This window comes from Oncorhynchus keta, chromosome 1 (genome assembly GCF_023373465.1).
Source record: "Oncorhynchus keta strain PuntledgeMale-10-30-2019 chromosome 1, Oket_V2, whole genome shotgun sequence".
NCBI lineage: Eukaryota > Metazoa > Chordata > Actinopteri > Salmoniformes > Salmonidae > Oncorhynchus > Oncorhynchus keta.
In genome coordinates this window covers 71,251,669-71,269,588 of record NC_068421.1, presented here as the reverse complement: position 1 = coordinate 71,269,588, position 17,920 = coordinate 71,251,669, and the positions used below count along the sequence as shown (strand labels likewise).

The window sequence follows — 17,920 nt, the reverse complement described above, 5'->3', positions numbered from 1 at the left end:
TTCATCAACATCTTTCAAACAGCATATTTAGGACACACAGCAGAGGCACAAACACCCCAATCTAACTCAAACAGCATATTTAGAACAGGTAGCTGAGCCCACTGTAGGAGGGAAAGGGAACAAATCAAAGTTGTGTTCAAATTATTTAGCAGACTTCTGAGTATTTTTTCAAAATGGTAAAACATCTCAGACCCTTTCCTTACACCTAAAACACAGCTCAAGATGTTTTGGCCAATTTTCTTATGAAAGAAATATCCTCATTTTCCAAGTCTCATGAACGATGGGAAAAATGTCAGAGAAAGCAGGAAATAGTGTGAATGACTGAGTGTGGGTTATTCCACTGAAGTAACCTCCTAATGTCTCATTATAACACATAGCGCCAGAGGCATCACTGGCAACACATTGACCTTTACATCATTGCCATTAGTGTTGTTGAGGTTGTGAAAATATCTGTATTACACAGAACTGTTGAGTTAAAGGTCAATATCATTTGATGAAATATAATTTGTAATAGTTCCTTCTCTTTCCCAACTCTATTTTATTTATAAAATATACTGTATATATATTTCACCTTTATTTAACCAGGTAAGCCAGTTGAGAACAAGTTCTCATTTACAACTGCGACCTGGCCAAGATAAAGCAAAGCAGTGCGACACAAACAACAACACAGAGTTACACATGGAATAAACAAGCGTACAGTCAATAACACAACAGAAAAAAAATAAAGTCAATATACAGTGTGTGCAAATGGCGTGAGGAAGTAAGGCAATAAATAGACCATAGTAGTGAAGTAATTCAAATTTAGCAAATGTCCCCTGCTTAAGCCAGTACATGTCCAGGCCCGTCTGAAGTTTGCTAGAGAGCATTTGGATGATCCAGATGAAGATGGGGAGAATGTCATATGGTCAGATATGGTCAGAATATAACTTTTTGGTAAAAACTCAACTCGTCGTGTTTGGAGGACAAAGAATGCTGAGTTGCATCCAAAGAACACCATACCTACTGTGAAGCATGGGGGTGGAAACATCATGCTTTGGGGCTGTTTTTCTGCAAAGGGACCAGGACGACTTATCCGTCAAAAGGAAAGAATGAATGGGGCCATGTATCGTGAGATTTTGAATGAAAACCTCCTTCCATCAGCAAGGGCATTGAAAATGAAACGTGGTTGGGTCTTTCAGCATGACAATGATCCCAAACACACCGCCCGGGCAACAAAGGAGTGGCTTCGTAAGAAGCATTTCAAGGTCCTGGAGTGGCCTAGCCAGTCTCCAGATCTCAACCCCATAGAAAATCTTTGGAGGGAGTTGAAAGTCTGTGTTGCCCAGCAACAGCCCCAAAACATCACTGCTCTAGAGAAGATCTGCATAGAGGAATGGGCCAAAATACCAGCAACAGTGTGTCAAAACCTTGTGAAGACTTACAGAAAATGTTTGACCTCTGTCATTGCCAGCAAAGGGTATATAACAAATACTTATTTTCCACCATAATTTGCAAATAAATTCATAAAAAATCCTACAATGTGATTTTCTGGATTCTTTCCCCTCATTTTGTCTGTCATAGTTGAAGTGTACCTATGATGTAAATTACAGGCCTCTCATCTTTTTAAGTTGGAGAACTTGCACAATTGGTGGCTGACTAAATACTTTTTTGCCCCACTGTATATCTGTGAGTGTAGTATTTAGTCAGAATTAGAGTATAACAATATATCTGTCACGGCTGTTGAAAGGAGAGGACCAAGGTGCAGCGTTGTGAGCGTACATTTTCTTTTATTAATCAAAATGACGCCGAACAAAACATTAAACACTACAAAAACCAACCGTGAAGCTCAAAGGCTTTGTGCCCTATACAAAGTCAACTTCCCACAAAGAGAGTAGGGAAAAAGGGCTACCTAAGTATGGTTCCCAATCAGAGACAACGATAGACAGCTGTCCCTGATTGAGAACCATACCCGGCCAAAACATAGAAACACCAAATCATAGAAAACTAAACATAGAATGCCCACCCCAAATCACACCCTGACCAAACCAAATATAGACATTAAAAGACTCTCTACGGTCAGGGTGTGACAATATCTGTAACGATATGTCTATTATAGTATCTTAAAAACAGACTTGTCTGGGCAAGATTCGGTGCCGACCTTGGCTGGGGGCCACTGAGAGTACTTCCCAGGGTCTCCCTATCTTGAGGGAGGACGGGGAGTGCTTCTCACGGGCTCCTCCCTATTCTTTGTCAGCGGGGTAGCTGTACAGTGTGTGTGGGAACAGTGTGTGCGTAGGATACCTATGTTTGTGTGTGAAAGTATGTGCGTAAGAAGCCAGTATAAAATAAATGGTTTTGCACAACAGACCTGCTCTCTCGTGAATAAACCTTATTGACTATTTTAGCTGGGCCTCCATCTGTTTCATTTCAATCAGTATCTTACAAATCCTGATTAGCAGACTGAGTAGTTTAATTGAAATGGTTTATGAACATCGAGAACATAATTCTTGTATCAGCTACAGGATGCAAATTTCTGTTTGAAAAAGCTAGCCTTTGCTTTATTGACTGACTGCGTGTATTGGTTCCTGACTTCTCTGAAAAGTTGCATATCGCAGGCACTATTCGATGCTAGTGCAGTCCGCCACAGGATGGTTTTATGCTGGTTGAGGGCAGTCAGGTCTGGAGGGAACCAAGGGCTATATCTGTTCTTAGTTCTACATTTTTTAGAAAGGGGCATGCTTATTTAAGATGGTGAGGAAATTACTTTTAAAGAACAACCAGGCATGAGGTCAATATCCTTCCAGGATACCCGGGCCAGGTCGATTAGAAAGGCCTGCTCGCAGAAGTGTTTTATGGAGCGTTTGACAGTAATGAGGGGTGGCCGTTTGACCGCGGATCCATAGCGGATGCAGGCAATGAGGCAGTGATCGCTGAGATCCTGATTGAAAACAGCAGAGCTGTATTTGGAGGGCAAGTTGGTCAGGAAAATATCTATGAGGGTGCCCATGTTTACGGATTTAGGGTTATACCTGGTGGTTTCCTTGATAATTTGTGTGAGATTGAGGGCGTCTAGTTTAGATTGTAGGACTGCTGGGGTGTTAAGCATATCCCAGTTAGGTCACCTAACAGAACGAACTCTGAAGATAGATGGGGGGCAATCAATTCACATATGGTGTCCAGGGCACAGCTGGCAGCTGAGGGGGTTCTATAACAGGCGGCAACAGTGAGAGACTTATTTCTGGAGAGATTCATTTTAAAAATTAGAAGCTCAAACTGTTTGGGCATAGACCTGGAAAGTATGACAGAACTTTGCAGGCTATCTCTGCAGTAGATTGAAACTCCTCCTCCTTTGGCAGTTCTATCTTGATGGAAAATGTTGTAGTTGGGTATGGAAATCTCTGAATTTTTGGTGGCCAGGATTCACACTGCTAGATGTGAATGTGAAATCCTCTATAATTTCCACTCTCTGTACTCTAGGAGAGGCTACCTGAAGGGAAGGTGGGGTACGGTGGAGCTAAGCGACCAACATAGCCTCCAGAGCATCCACTGGTAGGGAGAAGGTCACATATCATAATTACACACACACATCTACACACAAACAACCACACAAACCAGAGCACGCAACACCCAGTCCACTCTAGGAGGAACACATTTATATTCATGTGCCTCTGATTAGACTTTTCATCTTCATCTTTTGATAATTCAGTACTGTATCTATTTTAAACCTGGATGGACATAACAGCAGAATAACTGCTACAGTATACAATTGAACGTTCCATGGGAAATTAAAAACAGGATTGTGGTGGTCCTTGATAGCTGGAGTTGGTCTAGGATTTTGTTGTCTAATAGGCCACGTAGACCTTATGTTCAGTTCACCCCTCAAACCTCTGGTTGACACCACACGTGGCCGAAATAGTGGCTCACTCACACATTCTACAACACATATGGAAAACTTGAGGCAAACATTCACTTCATAGATAAATTTAGAACAAATAGAGTCTAACAATTGGACTGAGAGTAGCCAGTCAGCCTTTGGCAGTCAGAACACACAACGCAGGAAGTCATTCATTTTAATGTGCGATACAAGAAAGGAGAATAAACTCAAGGAGTTCCATTTCCCTCCTGTTTGATGTGACTGGCTCGTTGTCAAGGCGCAGCACATGCCTGCCAACCAGGGATATGGAGGCGGGAGTGTATTACTGATTTTGGCAGGGTTCTCTGCCCATCCACACCGCCACGGCCTAGCGCCATGCCCGCTTAGTTCCAACTAAAAACTTCAGTACAGGCTGAAGGTGAAGTGGGTGTTCGAGGCCTGTCCAAGAGGACTGCTTCCCACCAGGTGTGTGTTCAAACACACAGATCTATAAATACTCTGGCAGAGATGGTGCCCAACCTCCCGCCTGTTCCCTCTTTCAGGCCTGGCCAGCTTCTCTCTGTGGAACGACTTGTAAATGAGGACCAGTGGTAGAAGGCTGATGGATGGGTCTATTTGTGAATGGATATATGCAGGATGAGTTGGCTGTGGCCCTTAAAGCTGGGGATCATTACTGTGGACAGTTTTTAATGGTTAATCAGTGCTTAGGACTGCCACACACCACTCTGCCTTTAGCCCCAGCATATAATCACCATAAAACATTAATTAATTCAAACTCAATCTACAGTATGCAGGAACTGTAGTGGCTTTAGAGGCGGACTGTCATAGAGGAGTACAAAACAGAGTGCAGTACAGAAACACGGAGTGAGGAGGCACATTCCTCTGTGGCTGATGAGTCCGAAGGAGGAGGAATGGAACAGAGAGGACCAATTGGGGTTCCATGGCCATTAGAGAAGAGAGAGAAGTAGGGCTCAGTATGTGGGATCAACATCGTCAACATTACAGTCTCGGGAGACCATAGATTTATTGTGCCTTGAGGGGTTAGGTCTTAGCGCAGCATCTGCTGTGGCTGTGAAGTCCATTCTTTGCGAGGCAGACTCGGCCACAGTTGCCACATTTGTAGACCGGCCCAGATGTTGTAGATGTTGTGGTGGTGACCTGATGTTCTTTTGTCTTTGCTTCTCTGTGTTGAGCCAGGGTTGTTTTGCTTGTCAGCAGCCCGTTGCGAAGTGCCTGCTGCCAGTGGAGACGGTCCTGGGGGGCATCTTCCCAGATATCAATGTTGATGAAAAAGGACTTGAGGTCTTGCTTGCAGACATCTATATAGCGCAGCTGTGAGCAGCCTGTTGGTCTCCTTCCGATGTCCGATGTCCATCCGATCGTCATCTGCAAAAATAATGTCCTTTTTGTTTTAGCTTTGTTTGTTGTTTTAGCTTTTAAGCGAGCAAGATGGAATAGTTTCCTGTCTATTCTTGTATGTAGGTAAACTCCCTCAGTACATGTTCCAAAGGCGTGCCAGAGGATGAGGGAAAAGAATATCCTGAAACAAGGTGGGTGCCAGCACACATCCATGCTTAACTCCGCCAAACATTTGAAGGGGTCTGAAGTGGGCCCGTCAAACTGGATGGTGCCTCGCATGTTGGTGTGGAAGTACTGAAGAATGCTGAGGAGTTTTGAGGGAATCCCATCCTCTGAGAGGAGTGAAGTGTGGTCTGATCCTCTCCCTGGGCCTCAAAGTCACTGGCTGAAGGAGCAAAGCTCAGGACCATGCCAGAACTACCTGCTGTTCGTAATATTCCACACAATATTAAAGTCAGGAGTGAGTATACTGTATATATACAGTGGGGCAAAAAAATTATTTAGTCAGCCACCAATTGTGCAAGTTCTCCCACTTAAAAAGATGAGAGAGGCCTGTCATTTTCATCATAGGTACACTTCAACTATGACAGACAAAATGAGAAAAAAAATTCTCCAGAGAATCACATTGTAGGATTTTTAATTAATTAATTTGCAAATTATGGTGGAAAATAAGTATTTGGTCACCTACAAACAAGCAAGATTTCTGGCTCTCACAGACCTGTATCTTCTTCTTTAAGAGGCTCCTCTGTCCTCCACTCGTTACCTGTATTAATGGCACCTGTTTGAACTTGTTATCAGTATAAAAGACACCTGTCCACAACCTCAAACAGTCACACTCCAAACTCCACTATGGCCAAGACCAAAGAGCTGTCAAAGGACACCAGAAACAAAATTGTAGACCTGCACCAGGCTGGGAAGACTGAATCTGCAATAGGTAAGCAGCTTGGTTTGAATAAATCAACTGTGGGAGAAATTATTAGGAAATGGAAGACATACAAGACCACTGATAATCTCCCTCGATCTGGGGCTCCACGCAAATCTCACCCCGTGGGGTCAAAATGATCCAGAAGAAGATTGGGAGAATGTCATATGGTCAGATGAAATCAAAATATAACTTTTTGGTAAAAACTCAACTCGTCGTGCTTGGAGGACAACGAATGCGGAGTTGCATCCAAAGAACACCATACCTACTGTGAAGCATGGGGGTGGAAACATCATGCTTTGGGGCTGTTTTTCTGTAAAGGGACCTGGACGACTGATCCGTGTAAAGGAAAGATTGAATGGGGCCATGTATCGTGAGATTTTGAGTGAAAACCTCCTTCCATCAGCAAGGGCATTGAAGATGAAACGTGGCTGGGTCTTTCAGCATGATCCCAAACACACCGCCCAGGCAACGAAGGAGTGGCTTCGTAAGAAGCATTTCAAGGTCCTGGAGTGGCCTAGCCAGTTTCCAGATCTCAATCCCATAGAAAATCTTTGGAGGGAGTTGAAAGTCCGTGTTGCCCAGCAACAGCCCCAAAACATCACTGCTCTCGAGGAGATCTGCATGGAGGAATGGGCCAAAATACCAGCAAAAGTGTGTGAAAATCTTGTGAAGACTTACAGAAAACATTTGACCTCTGTCATTGCCAACAAAGGGTATATAACAAAGTATTGCGATAAACTTTTGTTTTTGACCAAATATTTATTTTCCACCATAATTTGCAAATAAATTCATAAAAAATCCTAAAATGTGATTTTCTGGATTTTTTTGTCTAATTTTGTCTGTCATAGTTGGTGTACCTATGATGTAAATTACAGGCCTCTCTCATCTTTTTAAGTGGGAGAACTTGCACAATCGGTGGCTAACTAAATACTTTTTTGCCCCACTGTGTGTGTGTGTGTGTGTGTGTGTGTGTGTGTGTGTGTGTGTGTGTGTGTGTGTGTGTGTGTGTGTGTGTGTGTGGATCAGTACGAAAGAGAGACGTTTGAAGTAATGGTAAAAGAGGAAATTATTCATAAATGCGAGTAGAGATGGCTGGCAGAGTTCAGACAAACGGAAAGCCCTTGAAGGATGAGACGATTTGGCAGAGGACAGAGATGTGAGAGGAACCATCCTTTAGACTGGAAACTGGTGAGTGGTGATTGAATTCAGACACAGATAGATACAGCAAATTAGGGGAAAGGTGAACATTTTTACTTAGAAGAAGAGAAAGACTGAAAAACAGACAGCCAGGAAGCAGGAGAGACAGACTAAGAAAAAAGAAGAAAGAGAAATCACTAAATCCACAGTGGGTAGATAGATCCACCATCCAAAATAAATATAGCAACAGAATAAAAGGCAACGATGCAATTAGCCCATGTAGGAACCTCCAGAGAGCCTGAGCCTGCAGCAGAACGCGGCCCTGTGGTGATTTAAGTGGTTTAAATACAAGCTGAGCTGTGGTGGGAATATGCAGAGAGGTTGTGACTTCGGCAATGTTTTGTTAAGGAGGGAGCGGGAACAAGGGAGGGACGGAGGGATGCGTTGGATAGTAACTGATAAACAGGAGATTCCAGTCACAAACAGGAGACTACTCTCCTGGTTTAACTGCCTTATTTGGCCACTCATCCAACTACAAGGTCAGGGATGGAGCACACTGAACGGTGCCTGGCGTCAGTACATTTTTAAAAAAGGAGCCAAATAAGTATTAAAATGTTCCCTCTGTCTGTGGACAGGCTGGACACATTACTCCAGACAATACTTACCTCAACTCTTTATTTCTACTCAACGTTTATCCCTGTCAGTCAATCAATGCTACCGATTTAGGATCTTAATTTGACCTACACTGAGTGTACAAAACATTAAGAACAACATGACATCGACTGACCAGGTGAGTCAAGGTGAAAGCTATGATCCCCTTAAGGATTTTTAAGCTATGATCCCCTTAAGGATTTTAACTTTTTTTAAGTTCCTTTGAACGGGGTATGGTGGTAGGTGCCAAGCTCGCCGGTTTGAATGTGTCAAGAACTGCAACGCTGGTGGGTTTTTCACGCTCAACAGTGTCATAACTCTCCTGTGACGATCTGAAGGATCAGGTTACAGTGGGTTTGCTCTACAGCGTGCTCTCTCTCGTAGAGGGGTTGAGCGGGAAGTCGGCTGTTTTATGGCGGTCGTAAAATATGCTGCCTCTATGCTCTGTAGTGCTCAAGTTGGAATGTAAACTGTGGAACACAGAGACACCCTTGGACATCAAAAGTTTGAATAAGTAAACAATATTTTTGAGAGTGGGAGTGGTCCGTGGACACTTAAGGGACAGTCATCGAGTTTGTTTCATTTGGTGATCTTATGACGGAGAGGAAACAGACCTTAATGTGACTTTGGTTGTGTCCACTTCTCAATTATGGTGTTTACATCTATCTAAATGTGTGAAACATATATGAGTACATATGAAACTATTTGTGAAAAGAATAAATGTGATGTTAGCCTTCTAAATGAGAGTATGGGTTTCCATATGAAGCTTTAACCAAATCAGTAGTCGGCATCATGGACCGCCCTTTTCTCAGAAGTGTATAAAACCCATTCCTGAATAAATTTACATTAGACCAGAAAATATGGAGCTGTCGCTACATGTTGGAATTGTTAAGAAATCTACAAACCGGGTCGGAGTCCCCACGTTGAAATGGCTACCACTCTATAGGCCCAGGAGACCAGACAGTGTGTCGTGTTGGTTACACGGCTGGAAATGGTTCAACTCTAAGACTATCGATCACTACAGAATAAGAACACATCCTAGATGTAGAATTACCAGTCTGCAGCTGGAAATTACGCATCTATTCTATGCAACAACCACCTGTACGCCTGATGTATCCATTACAACAGACACTATCCAGAGTCGCTGAGAAAGCTACAACCATGAAAGACATTGTGACTTCTGGGGAAGTTAACCAGAGACTCTCTGATGAACTGACTCTCCAGCAGACGGACAGGCGATTCCAACATAGACGACAACAACGACATACGGGCATAAATATGGCAATTATTTCCGAATGAGCGGCCGTTCATGTGCAAATGATTAGCATTTCAATTAATATAATTATCAACTGTGTGTAGGGAATCCATTTTGTCTTTCCCACTCTTTATCCATCCTACCCCTTTCCCTTGTCTACAAAGCCGTCATACTGGATTAGCCCACTAGGGACTTATCAATGCATTGTGTTAGTAACCAATAACTATATTGTTTATTTATGTATTTATGTGATTTGTTTAGTTAGTTAGTAAATAAATAATTGAACCAATTTGTATATCACTGATTCATGATTTAGGCTAGGGTTTGTGCAGATATCCAAGGGTTTGTGACGTATCAAGAATATGACTGATGAGGTAATAATAATACATTAATACAAGACTGTACTCGATAAGATATGAAAATATCGGAAGAGTTATATTCGGGAATTGAAACTCTATAAACAACATATTCCTGCGGTGCCCCGAATCCTGGTTAATTAAAGTTAAATGATTAGTTTAATCGCGTAATTAAATGACAGAGAAATTATTTGATAAGATACAGTTTTCACAATTAATGATAGTCAACAACACGACAACAGTTTCCCATGTGTATCAAGAATGGTCCACCACCCAAAAAATATCTAGTCAACTTGACACAACTATGGGAAGCATTGGGCCAGCAATCCATGTAGAATGCTTTCGATACCTTTAGGAGTCCATGCCCTGACAAATTGAGGCTGTTCTGAGGATAAAAAAAGGAGGGAGTGCAACTCAATATTAGGAAGGTGTTATTAATGTGTTGTACACTCAGTGTATATAGTCACAGTAGAATAATCCTGCAGCAACAGGATTTGAACATTTAGTCCATATACGGGTTGGCTGACAACGTCACGAAAATGATGTGTGTGCATCAATGTGGCCGGAAGGCGTTCATTGTTATGATCTGAACGGTCAGATAGCTGACAAAAAAAAAAAAAAGCAACCATGACAAAAAAGCTGCCATGTTGGGAATCGTAGGTGGGTTGAATCTATTGATACCATGTCTTGTTCTGAGGTGTTTTGATTGATGTCATGTCTATGCTAATATGGCAAAAATTCTCAAGCTAGCTAACCAACAAATATAATGATGTATGAGAGACAACAAGTGCTCATTGTGCAAATATATTTATGGAGACGAAATATAGTTACACGTTGTTCGCAGTCTAAGCCAACCCCGCCAACCCGTGTATTATGTTGCCTGAGCTGTGATAAGGCTATTATCTGGCCCAAAATTAGCTACATGAAAGGTTCAATACTGTTAATATAACCATGTGTTAGTGTGGGTTTTCAGTTAATTTATGTAAATCACAAAGCTCATCTACATTTCATGTGGTGCACACAAATTCTCAGCAATAAAAGAGGGATCAAATTAAGATCCTACCTCTGTAGCTGTCTATCACTTAAACTGTACTGTCAATAATCTCCCTACGTACATCAATCTCCTGATTTGTATCTTTCTACCCTATCTTTTTCACTGTGTCTTGCCTGGTTGTGGAGTAGCAGTGGTCTCGCTCTTCTCTCTCTCTGTCCGTGTCTTTACTCCCTCTCCTGCTTCTACTCCTACTGCCCCTGTAGTGCATCCTGTACAGACAGTCAGAACGCCAACATTCTGTAGACAGACAGACATACACACACAGAGGACAGAACAGAACAGAAACTCACATGTCTAAGGTAGAGATCAGAGAGGGCGGGGGTGCTCCAGGAGGGTAGCCTGCAGAAAAGAGGACATTGTCTGTCAGTCATCAAGTCGTGATTACTGTGCAATAAACAGATAATAGAAAATGTGTTTTCCAGGTTGCGGATAGGTAATCATTGCTCTGATTAAATTATGTGACATGCTATTTTTTCAAATCGATTACCTAATGTTTGATTGATTACGTGATTTAATTAAACCATGCAACAATTAACTTGTTAATAACCTGGGGCACCTCGGAAGAGTGTTTATAGAGCTTCTGTCTTCCGAAAAAACTCTTAAAAGATCTGAAGATCAATAGCAGTCAATTATTAATCGTCACCTTATTCAGTCTCATCTGAACATCGTAAAATTCTTGGTTATCTTCATGAACCCTGGCTAACAAGTTGAATCAGCAATGCAAAAATTGGTGTAATTATTTCTTTACTAAATACCTAAATAATCACACAGAATTACATATACACAGGACGGATCATACATCGATTACTAGTCATGTCATAAAAGAAAAAGTACCTAGCGGACGAAACAGATATGACGGCTAGTTACACAAAGAAAGGGGGTTGGGTTTGAATGAAAGAGCGGGAAGAATGAGGGACAAAGGAGACTCTATCTGCCCTTGAAAAGCTATGCTAACGTAAATACAGAATCTTATGCATTCTAATAACAGCCCATTCGGAAAAGGAAAATGCAAGATATATATTTACACTGAGCTGCGCATCGATAGATGGGTCAAAGATGGAAGACTGGTTTGCCCAGTAGAGATCGCCCTTGTCCATTGTAGAATCTGTCTGATCGTAGTGTTGTAGGGTGGATACGTTGTACCCTGTCTTTCTTATTAGGAGATTGTCTGTCCTTTCCTGGGCCATGTACATTTACAGCTGTGGCTGATAACTTGACTTCTAGGATGTATTACTTCTTCTTTAGTGAATAAGAGTTCAAAGTTCAGACCATTTTGCCATAATCAGCTCGCGCTGAATTCTGGCTGGTCTAGTCTAAATTAATCCTTCCAGCGTGGTGATCATCACCTCCACATTGAAATTAGCCCTTTTAAACGTATGGACACCTGTCCTCACATCATTGGGAACTAAATGTTAATTTCGTTAGGTTGTAGTTGAAATTGGGGGAGAGAAGGGCGTGTTTCATAGTTCCCAACCAATGTCTGCTCACTTGGGTGTGGCCACTGAGTGAGTATAGTTTACTTATGAAAACAATTCTCTCATTTAGAAGCTAAAATGACATTGAATCTTTTCACAAATAGTTTCATATTTAAACATTTCAATTGCACAACAATTCCATGTGAATCTGATAACTAGAATGTGTAGACTTTTCAAGATACAATGTATGTCATCCGATCATCAGATATAATGTCCCAGACACCAACTGATCTGACATCATATTCTTTAAGTACCAACGGACACTTTCAACTGGTTGGATTACAGAAATGTTGAACCATTCCCCAACCTTTTGATATTACCATACTCGCTGTAGAGTGGAGAGAAAAGGGCGAAAGGTTTTTATTGGGGTCATAAACCTCATTCAACAGGGTAACATCATGACATTGCCTACCGCATTGGACCAGAATCATCACAATATTGTTAAATATTGCATAAATGTCATTTCTCATAGGCATTAAACATTTCCAATTTCCCTCTTCTCACGATAGTAACTTAAAAGTATTATTGATCACCAACTGTGTGTGTGAGTTTTCACAAAACATTCAGTATGTTAGGATCAAGCCATCAAGGCATCAAAGACAACAACCATGCCAACATCTACCATGCACAACATCCAGTGTAGACTAGAGCCAACATCTGTTTCCATCACAGTAGAAGTGCTTACCAGTTGGAGGAACATTGATGGGGATCCCTGGAAGGCACATAGACAAGCACAGACACAGTCATAATAATATCAGTTAAAACATCATTATCCCTCCACTCTTCAGCAGAACACACACAGTCAGTCACTATGGCAGCAGGTTCATAGAGTAGGCCTAATGTACAAATGACAACACTTACTCCCACCTCAGAAAATACAATCTTTTAAAAGAGCCACACACACAACAACAGTTTGTGGCAGTTTGTGACCTCAGATGACCTTGGACATATCACTGCTCGAGGCCAACAACTGTAATACTCATGAGCCAATAATGGGCCTACATTGATTTGTGAATGTGCTTCTTTCCCTTTCAAGGCAATTCGATACGTATCTAGATACATGGGCTCCGATATGATACAGGAATAATAAAATAATAAAATAACAATAACGAGGCTATATACGAGGGATACCGGTACTGAGTCAATGTGGGGGGTACAGGTTAGTCGAGGTCATTTGTACATGTAAGTAGGGGTGAAGTGACTATGCACAGATAATAAACAGCAGTGTGCAAAACAAATGGAGGGGGTGGGTGTCAATGTAAATAGTCCAGTGGCCATTTTATTTGATTAATTGTTCAGCAGTCTTATGGCAGAATTGTTTTACCCCCTTTACTCCCCAATTTCGTGGTATCCAATTGATAGTAGTTACTATCTTGTCTCATCGCTACAACTCCCATACGGGCTCGGGAGAGACGAAGGTCGAAAGCCATGCGTCCTTCGAAACACAAACCAACCAAGCTGCACTGCTTCTTAACACAGCACGCATCCAACCCGGAAGCCAGCTGCACCAATGTGTCGGAGGAAACACCATGCACCTGGCGAGCTGGTTAGCGTACACTGTGCCCAGCCCGCCACAGGAGTCGCTAGTGCACGATGAGGCAAGGATATCCCTACCGGCCAAAACCCTCCCTAACCCGGACGACGCTAGGCCAATTGTGCGTCGCCCCACCACGGACCTCCCGGTCGCTGCCGGCTGCGACAGAGCCTGGGCGCGAACCCAGAGTCTCTGGTGGCACAGCTAGCACTGCGTTGCAATGCACTAGACTACTGCGCCACCCGGGAGGCCCGGGTAGAAGCTTTTAAGGAGCTTTTTGTTCATAGACTTGGCGCTCCGGTACCGCTTGCTGTGACTGGAGTCTCTGACAATTTGTGGGGCTTTCCTCTGACATCACCTATTATATAGGTCCTGGATGGCAGTAAGCTCGGCCCCAGTGATGTACTGGGCCATACGCACTACCCTCTGTAGCACTTTACTGTCAGATGCCGAGCAGTTGCCATTCCAGGCGGTGATGCAACCGGTCAGGATGCTCTCGATGGTGCAGCTTTTGAGGGTCTGGGGACCCATGCCAAATCTTTTCAGTCTCCTGAGGGGGAAAAGGTGTTGCGTGCCCTCTTCACGACTGTCTTGGTGTATTTGGACCATGATAGTTGTTTGGTGATGTGGACCCCAAGGAACTTGAAACACTCGACCCGCTCCACTTCAGCCCTGTCAATGTTAATGGGGGCCTGTTCGGCCCGCCGTTTCCTGTAGTCCATGATCAACTCCTTTATCCTTTATATAAGTTTTAGTTTGAAACGATTCGGTGCGTATTGGTTTGATTAGAGATTCAATCGATGCGATTTGGTTCAATGTGATACGAAGCACTAATAATTGTTGCATACACACAATCATTTTCCATTCTAAATTAAAATTTGATGGAGCTCATGAGCTGGGCCTCTCTGAGCTGGGCCTCTCTGAGCTGGGCCTCTCTGAGCTGGATCTGTCTGAGTGTGGAAGTGTGTGTGTAAATGATGTATGTCTATGGTGTAATAATCTATGCCATTTACCAGATGCTTTTATCTAAAGCGATTCACAGTCATGCGTGCATACATTTTACGTATGGTTGGCCCTGGGACTCAAACCCACAATCCTGGTGGTGCAAGCGCCATTCTCTACCAACCATGCTCTACCAGCCATACTGGGGGTTTAGCACAAGGATTTCACCCCACATCTCTAAATCGAATGGCTTTGACCGATTTTACATAGTGATCTTGTCTTCACCTCTTGCTTTGACCATGCAGTGCACCTCCCAAAAATGATTGCATTCCTCATTCTGAAATGATCAACTTTACCCTGTTTATCTAAAAATTGCCAAATGCACTGATTGTTTAAAGTAAAACTACCAAAACTATTGGCGATGGTGAACCTGAAAAAAAACAAAAACAATTGTAAACCCATTCAAAAAGTATAGCCAGATGAGAGTTGTGTCTCCGGTAGCTTACTTTTATTCCGGTAAAAAAATGTCAACAGCTCATAGATAACAATACCTAGCAAATTACATAGGCTTTATTAGTTGAGTGACAACCTAATATCAAGCCACAGAAGGTGCTATGCCGATGTCGCACAGTGCGCAGTTTGACAAGGCTACTGATTTGCCTTGGTTGTTCGGCAGGCAAAATGACTTTTTCAAGATCAATGACTGGCAAGACAGTTACCTGCAGTTTGACCCTGAAGTAGAGAACGCATCAGTTGTCACAAAAGATGAGAGGTATTTTTGGAAGGTAAAAATAATGTAACATGAGCAAAATAAAATAGTCAACTGGCGATTCATAATGTTTGAATCCATTTTCTAACCGACTCGTGCTACATTTGGATAGGGTCCAGGGACTGATGCACTTGTATCTCAAACATTTCAATCGGATATCGATGTGTATCGGTGAATCATTAAATTACATGTGCTCAAAAAGCATGCAAGCTGACACTCAATCTGCCACAACATTATAATTTCTTAGGCTTTATCGTCTTTAGGAGAATTCTGTTTAAGACAGAGAAACTTGAAAAATGCATAACCTATTTTGGGGAGGTGTCAGAATGTCACAACAACAGAATCAAACGTTCCTCTAACATTAATAAAACCATCCCCAGTCAAATGCCTGAGTGCACTTCTCATGGCCCCACTATTTTATAGCTTTCATGTCTGGGCATCATTTCTGTTCAGCATTTCTGTGTTTCCACAAAGACCCCGGATGTGAATGAGTTTCAGAGCAGTTGTCATCAACAGAAAAAAAGCAAAAAGGGTTAAAAGTAAGAAAAATAAGAGTTAGTGAAGTAATAAAAGAGCATGCAGCAGCTTTTAGAGTGAAATGTAGAAGTGTTTTCCTTCCCTCTCACAGCCTCTCACTGTGGGAACAGGGGCTGCTCTATGGAGGACCAGGCAAAGCCTTTGATACATTAGGCACCACCTGGTAACCCAAGGGAGGCACACATCTAGTCAGACAGCAGATTAACATTCTCACAGGGAAAATATAGTCCTTCCTTGATGCCACAGCAGAGGACAGAAGGCACAGAAAACAAAGCTCTGAACATCAAATCAAAGTTTATTTGTCATATGTGCCGAATACAACAGGTGTAGTTGACCTTATAGTGAAATGCTTACTTACAGGCTCTAACCAATAGTGTGAATAGGTGTGTGTGTGTGTGTGTGTGTGTGTGTGTGTGTGTGTGTGTGTGTGTGTGTGTGTGTGTGTGTGTGTGTGTGTGTAGTGTAAGTAAAGAAATAAAACAACAGTAAAAATACATTTGAAAATAAGAGTAGCAAGGCTATATACAGACACCGGTTAGTCAGGCTTATTGAGGTAGTATTTATTTATTTTAATTTCATTTTAATTTCACCTTTATATAACCAGGTAGGCTAGTTGAGAACAAGTTCTCATTTGCAACTGCGACCTGGCCAACACAGAGTTACACATGGAATAAACAAAACATACAGTCAATAATACAGTAGAACAAAAGAAAACAAAAAGTCTATATACAGTGAGTGCAAATGAGGTAAGTTAAGGAAATAAATAGGCCATGGTGGCGAAGTAATTACAATATAGCAATTAAACACTGGAATGGTAGATCGGCAGAAGATGAATGTGCAGGTAGAGATACTGGGGTGCAAAGGAGCAAAATAAAAAAATACCAGTATGGGGTAGAGGTAGGTAGATAGATGGGCTGTTTACAGATGGGCTAAGTACAGATGCAGTGATCTGTAAACTGCTCTGACAGCTGGTGCTTAAAGCTAGTGAGGGAGATGTGAGTCTCCAGCTTCAGAGATATTTGCAATTCGTTCCAGTCATCGGCAGCAGAGAACTGGAAGGAAAGACTACCAAAGGAGGAATTGGTTTTGGGAGTGACCAGTGAGATATACCTGCTGGTGCGTGTGCTACGAGTGGGTGCTGCTATGGTGTCCAGTGAGCTGAGGTAAGGCGTAGATAACCTGTAGCCAGTGGGTTTGGCGACGAGTATGAAGCGAGGGCCAACCAACGAGAGCGTACAGGACGCAATGGTGGGTAGTGTATGGGGCTTTGGTGACAAAACGGATGGCACTGTGATAGACTGCATCCAGTTTGTTGAGTAGAGTGTTGGAGGCTATTTTATAGATTACATCACCGAAGTCGAGGATCGGTAGGATGGTCAGTTTTACGAGGGTATGTTTGGCAGCATGAGTGAAGGATGCTTTGTTGCGATATAGGAAGCCGATTCTAGATTTAATTTTGGATTGGAGATGCTTAATGTGAGTCTGGAAGGAGAGTTTACAGTCTAACTAGACACCCAGGTATTTGTAGTTGTCCACGTATTCTCAGTCAGAGCCGTCCAGAGTAGTGATGCTGGACGGGTGAGCAGGTGCGGGCAGCGATCGATTGAAAATCATGCATTTAGTTTTAATTGCGTTTAAGAGCAGTTGGAGGCCACGGAAGGAGAGTTGTATGGCATTGAAGCTCGTCTGGAGGTTAGTTAATACAGTGTCCAAGGAGGGGCCAGAAATCTACAGAATGGTGTCGTCTGTGTAGAGGTGGATCAGAGAATCACCAGTAGCAAGAGCAACATCATTGATGTATACAGAAAAGAGAGTCGGCCCGAGAATTGAACCCTGTGGCACACCCATAGAGACTGGCAGAGGTCCAGACAACAGGCCCTCCGATTTGACACACTGAACTCTATCAGAGAAGTAGTTGGTAAACCAGGCGAGGCAATCATTTGAGAAACCAAGGCTGTCAAGTCTGCCAATAAAAATGTTGTGATTGACAGAGTCGAAGAATTGCCAGGTCGATGAATACGGCTGCACAGTAATGTCTCTTATCGATGGCGGTTTTGATGTCGTTTTGAACCT

General features: G+C 42.6%; 1 protein-coding gene across 8 annotated transcripts in view; it reads right to left on the bottom strand.

The window, feature by feature from the left end:
• The window catches only part of LOC118392478 (pre-mRNA 3'-end-processing factor FIP1-like), a 51,066-nt gene that overhangs the window by 5,509 nt on the left and 27,637 nt on the right, over positions 1–17,920 (bottom strand). For 6 of the 8 annotated variants that reach the window (XM_052460065.1, XM_052460080.1, XM_052460047.1 and 3 more), the window contains 2 exons: positions 12,751–12,777; positions 10,881–10,929 (listed from right to left, as the gene is read on the bottom strand). In XM_052460065.1, coding sequence (XP_052316025.1) covers positions 10,881–10,929; positions 12,751–12,777 — 76 coding nt within the window. The remainder of the gene's footprint in view (positions 1–10,880; positions 10,930–12,750; positions 12,778–17,920) is intronic. The other 2 variants (XM_052460057.1, XM_052460075.1) reach the window with 1 other exon arrangement.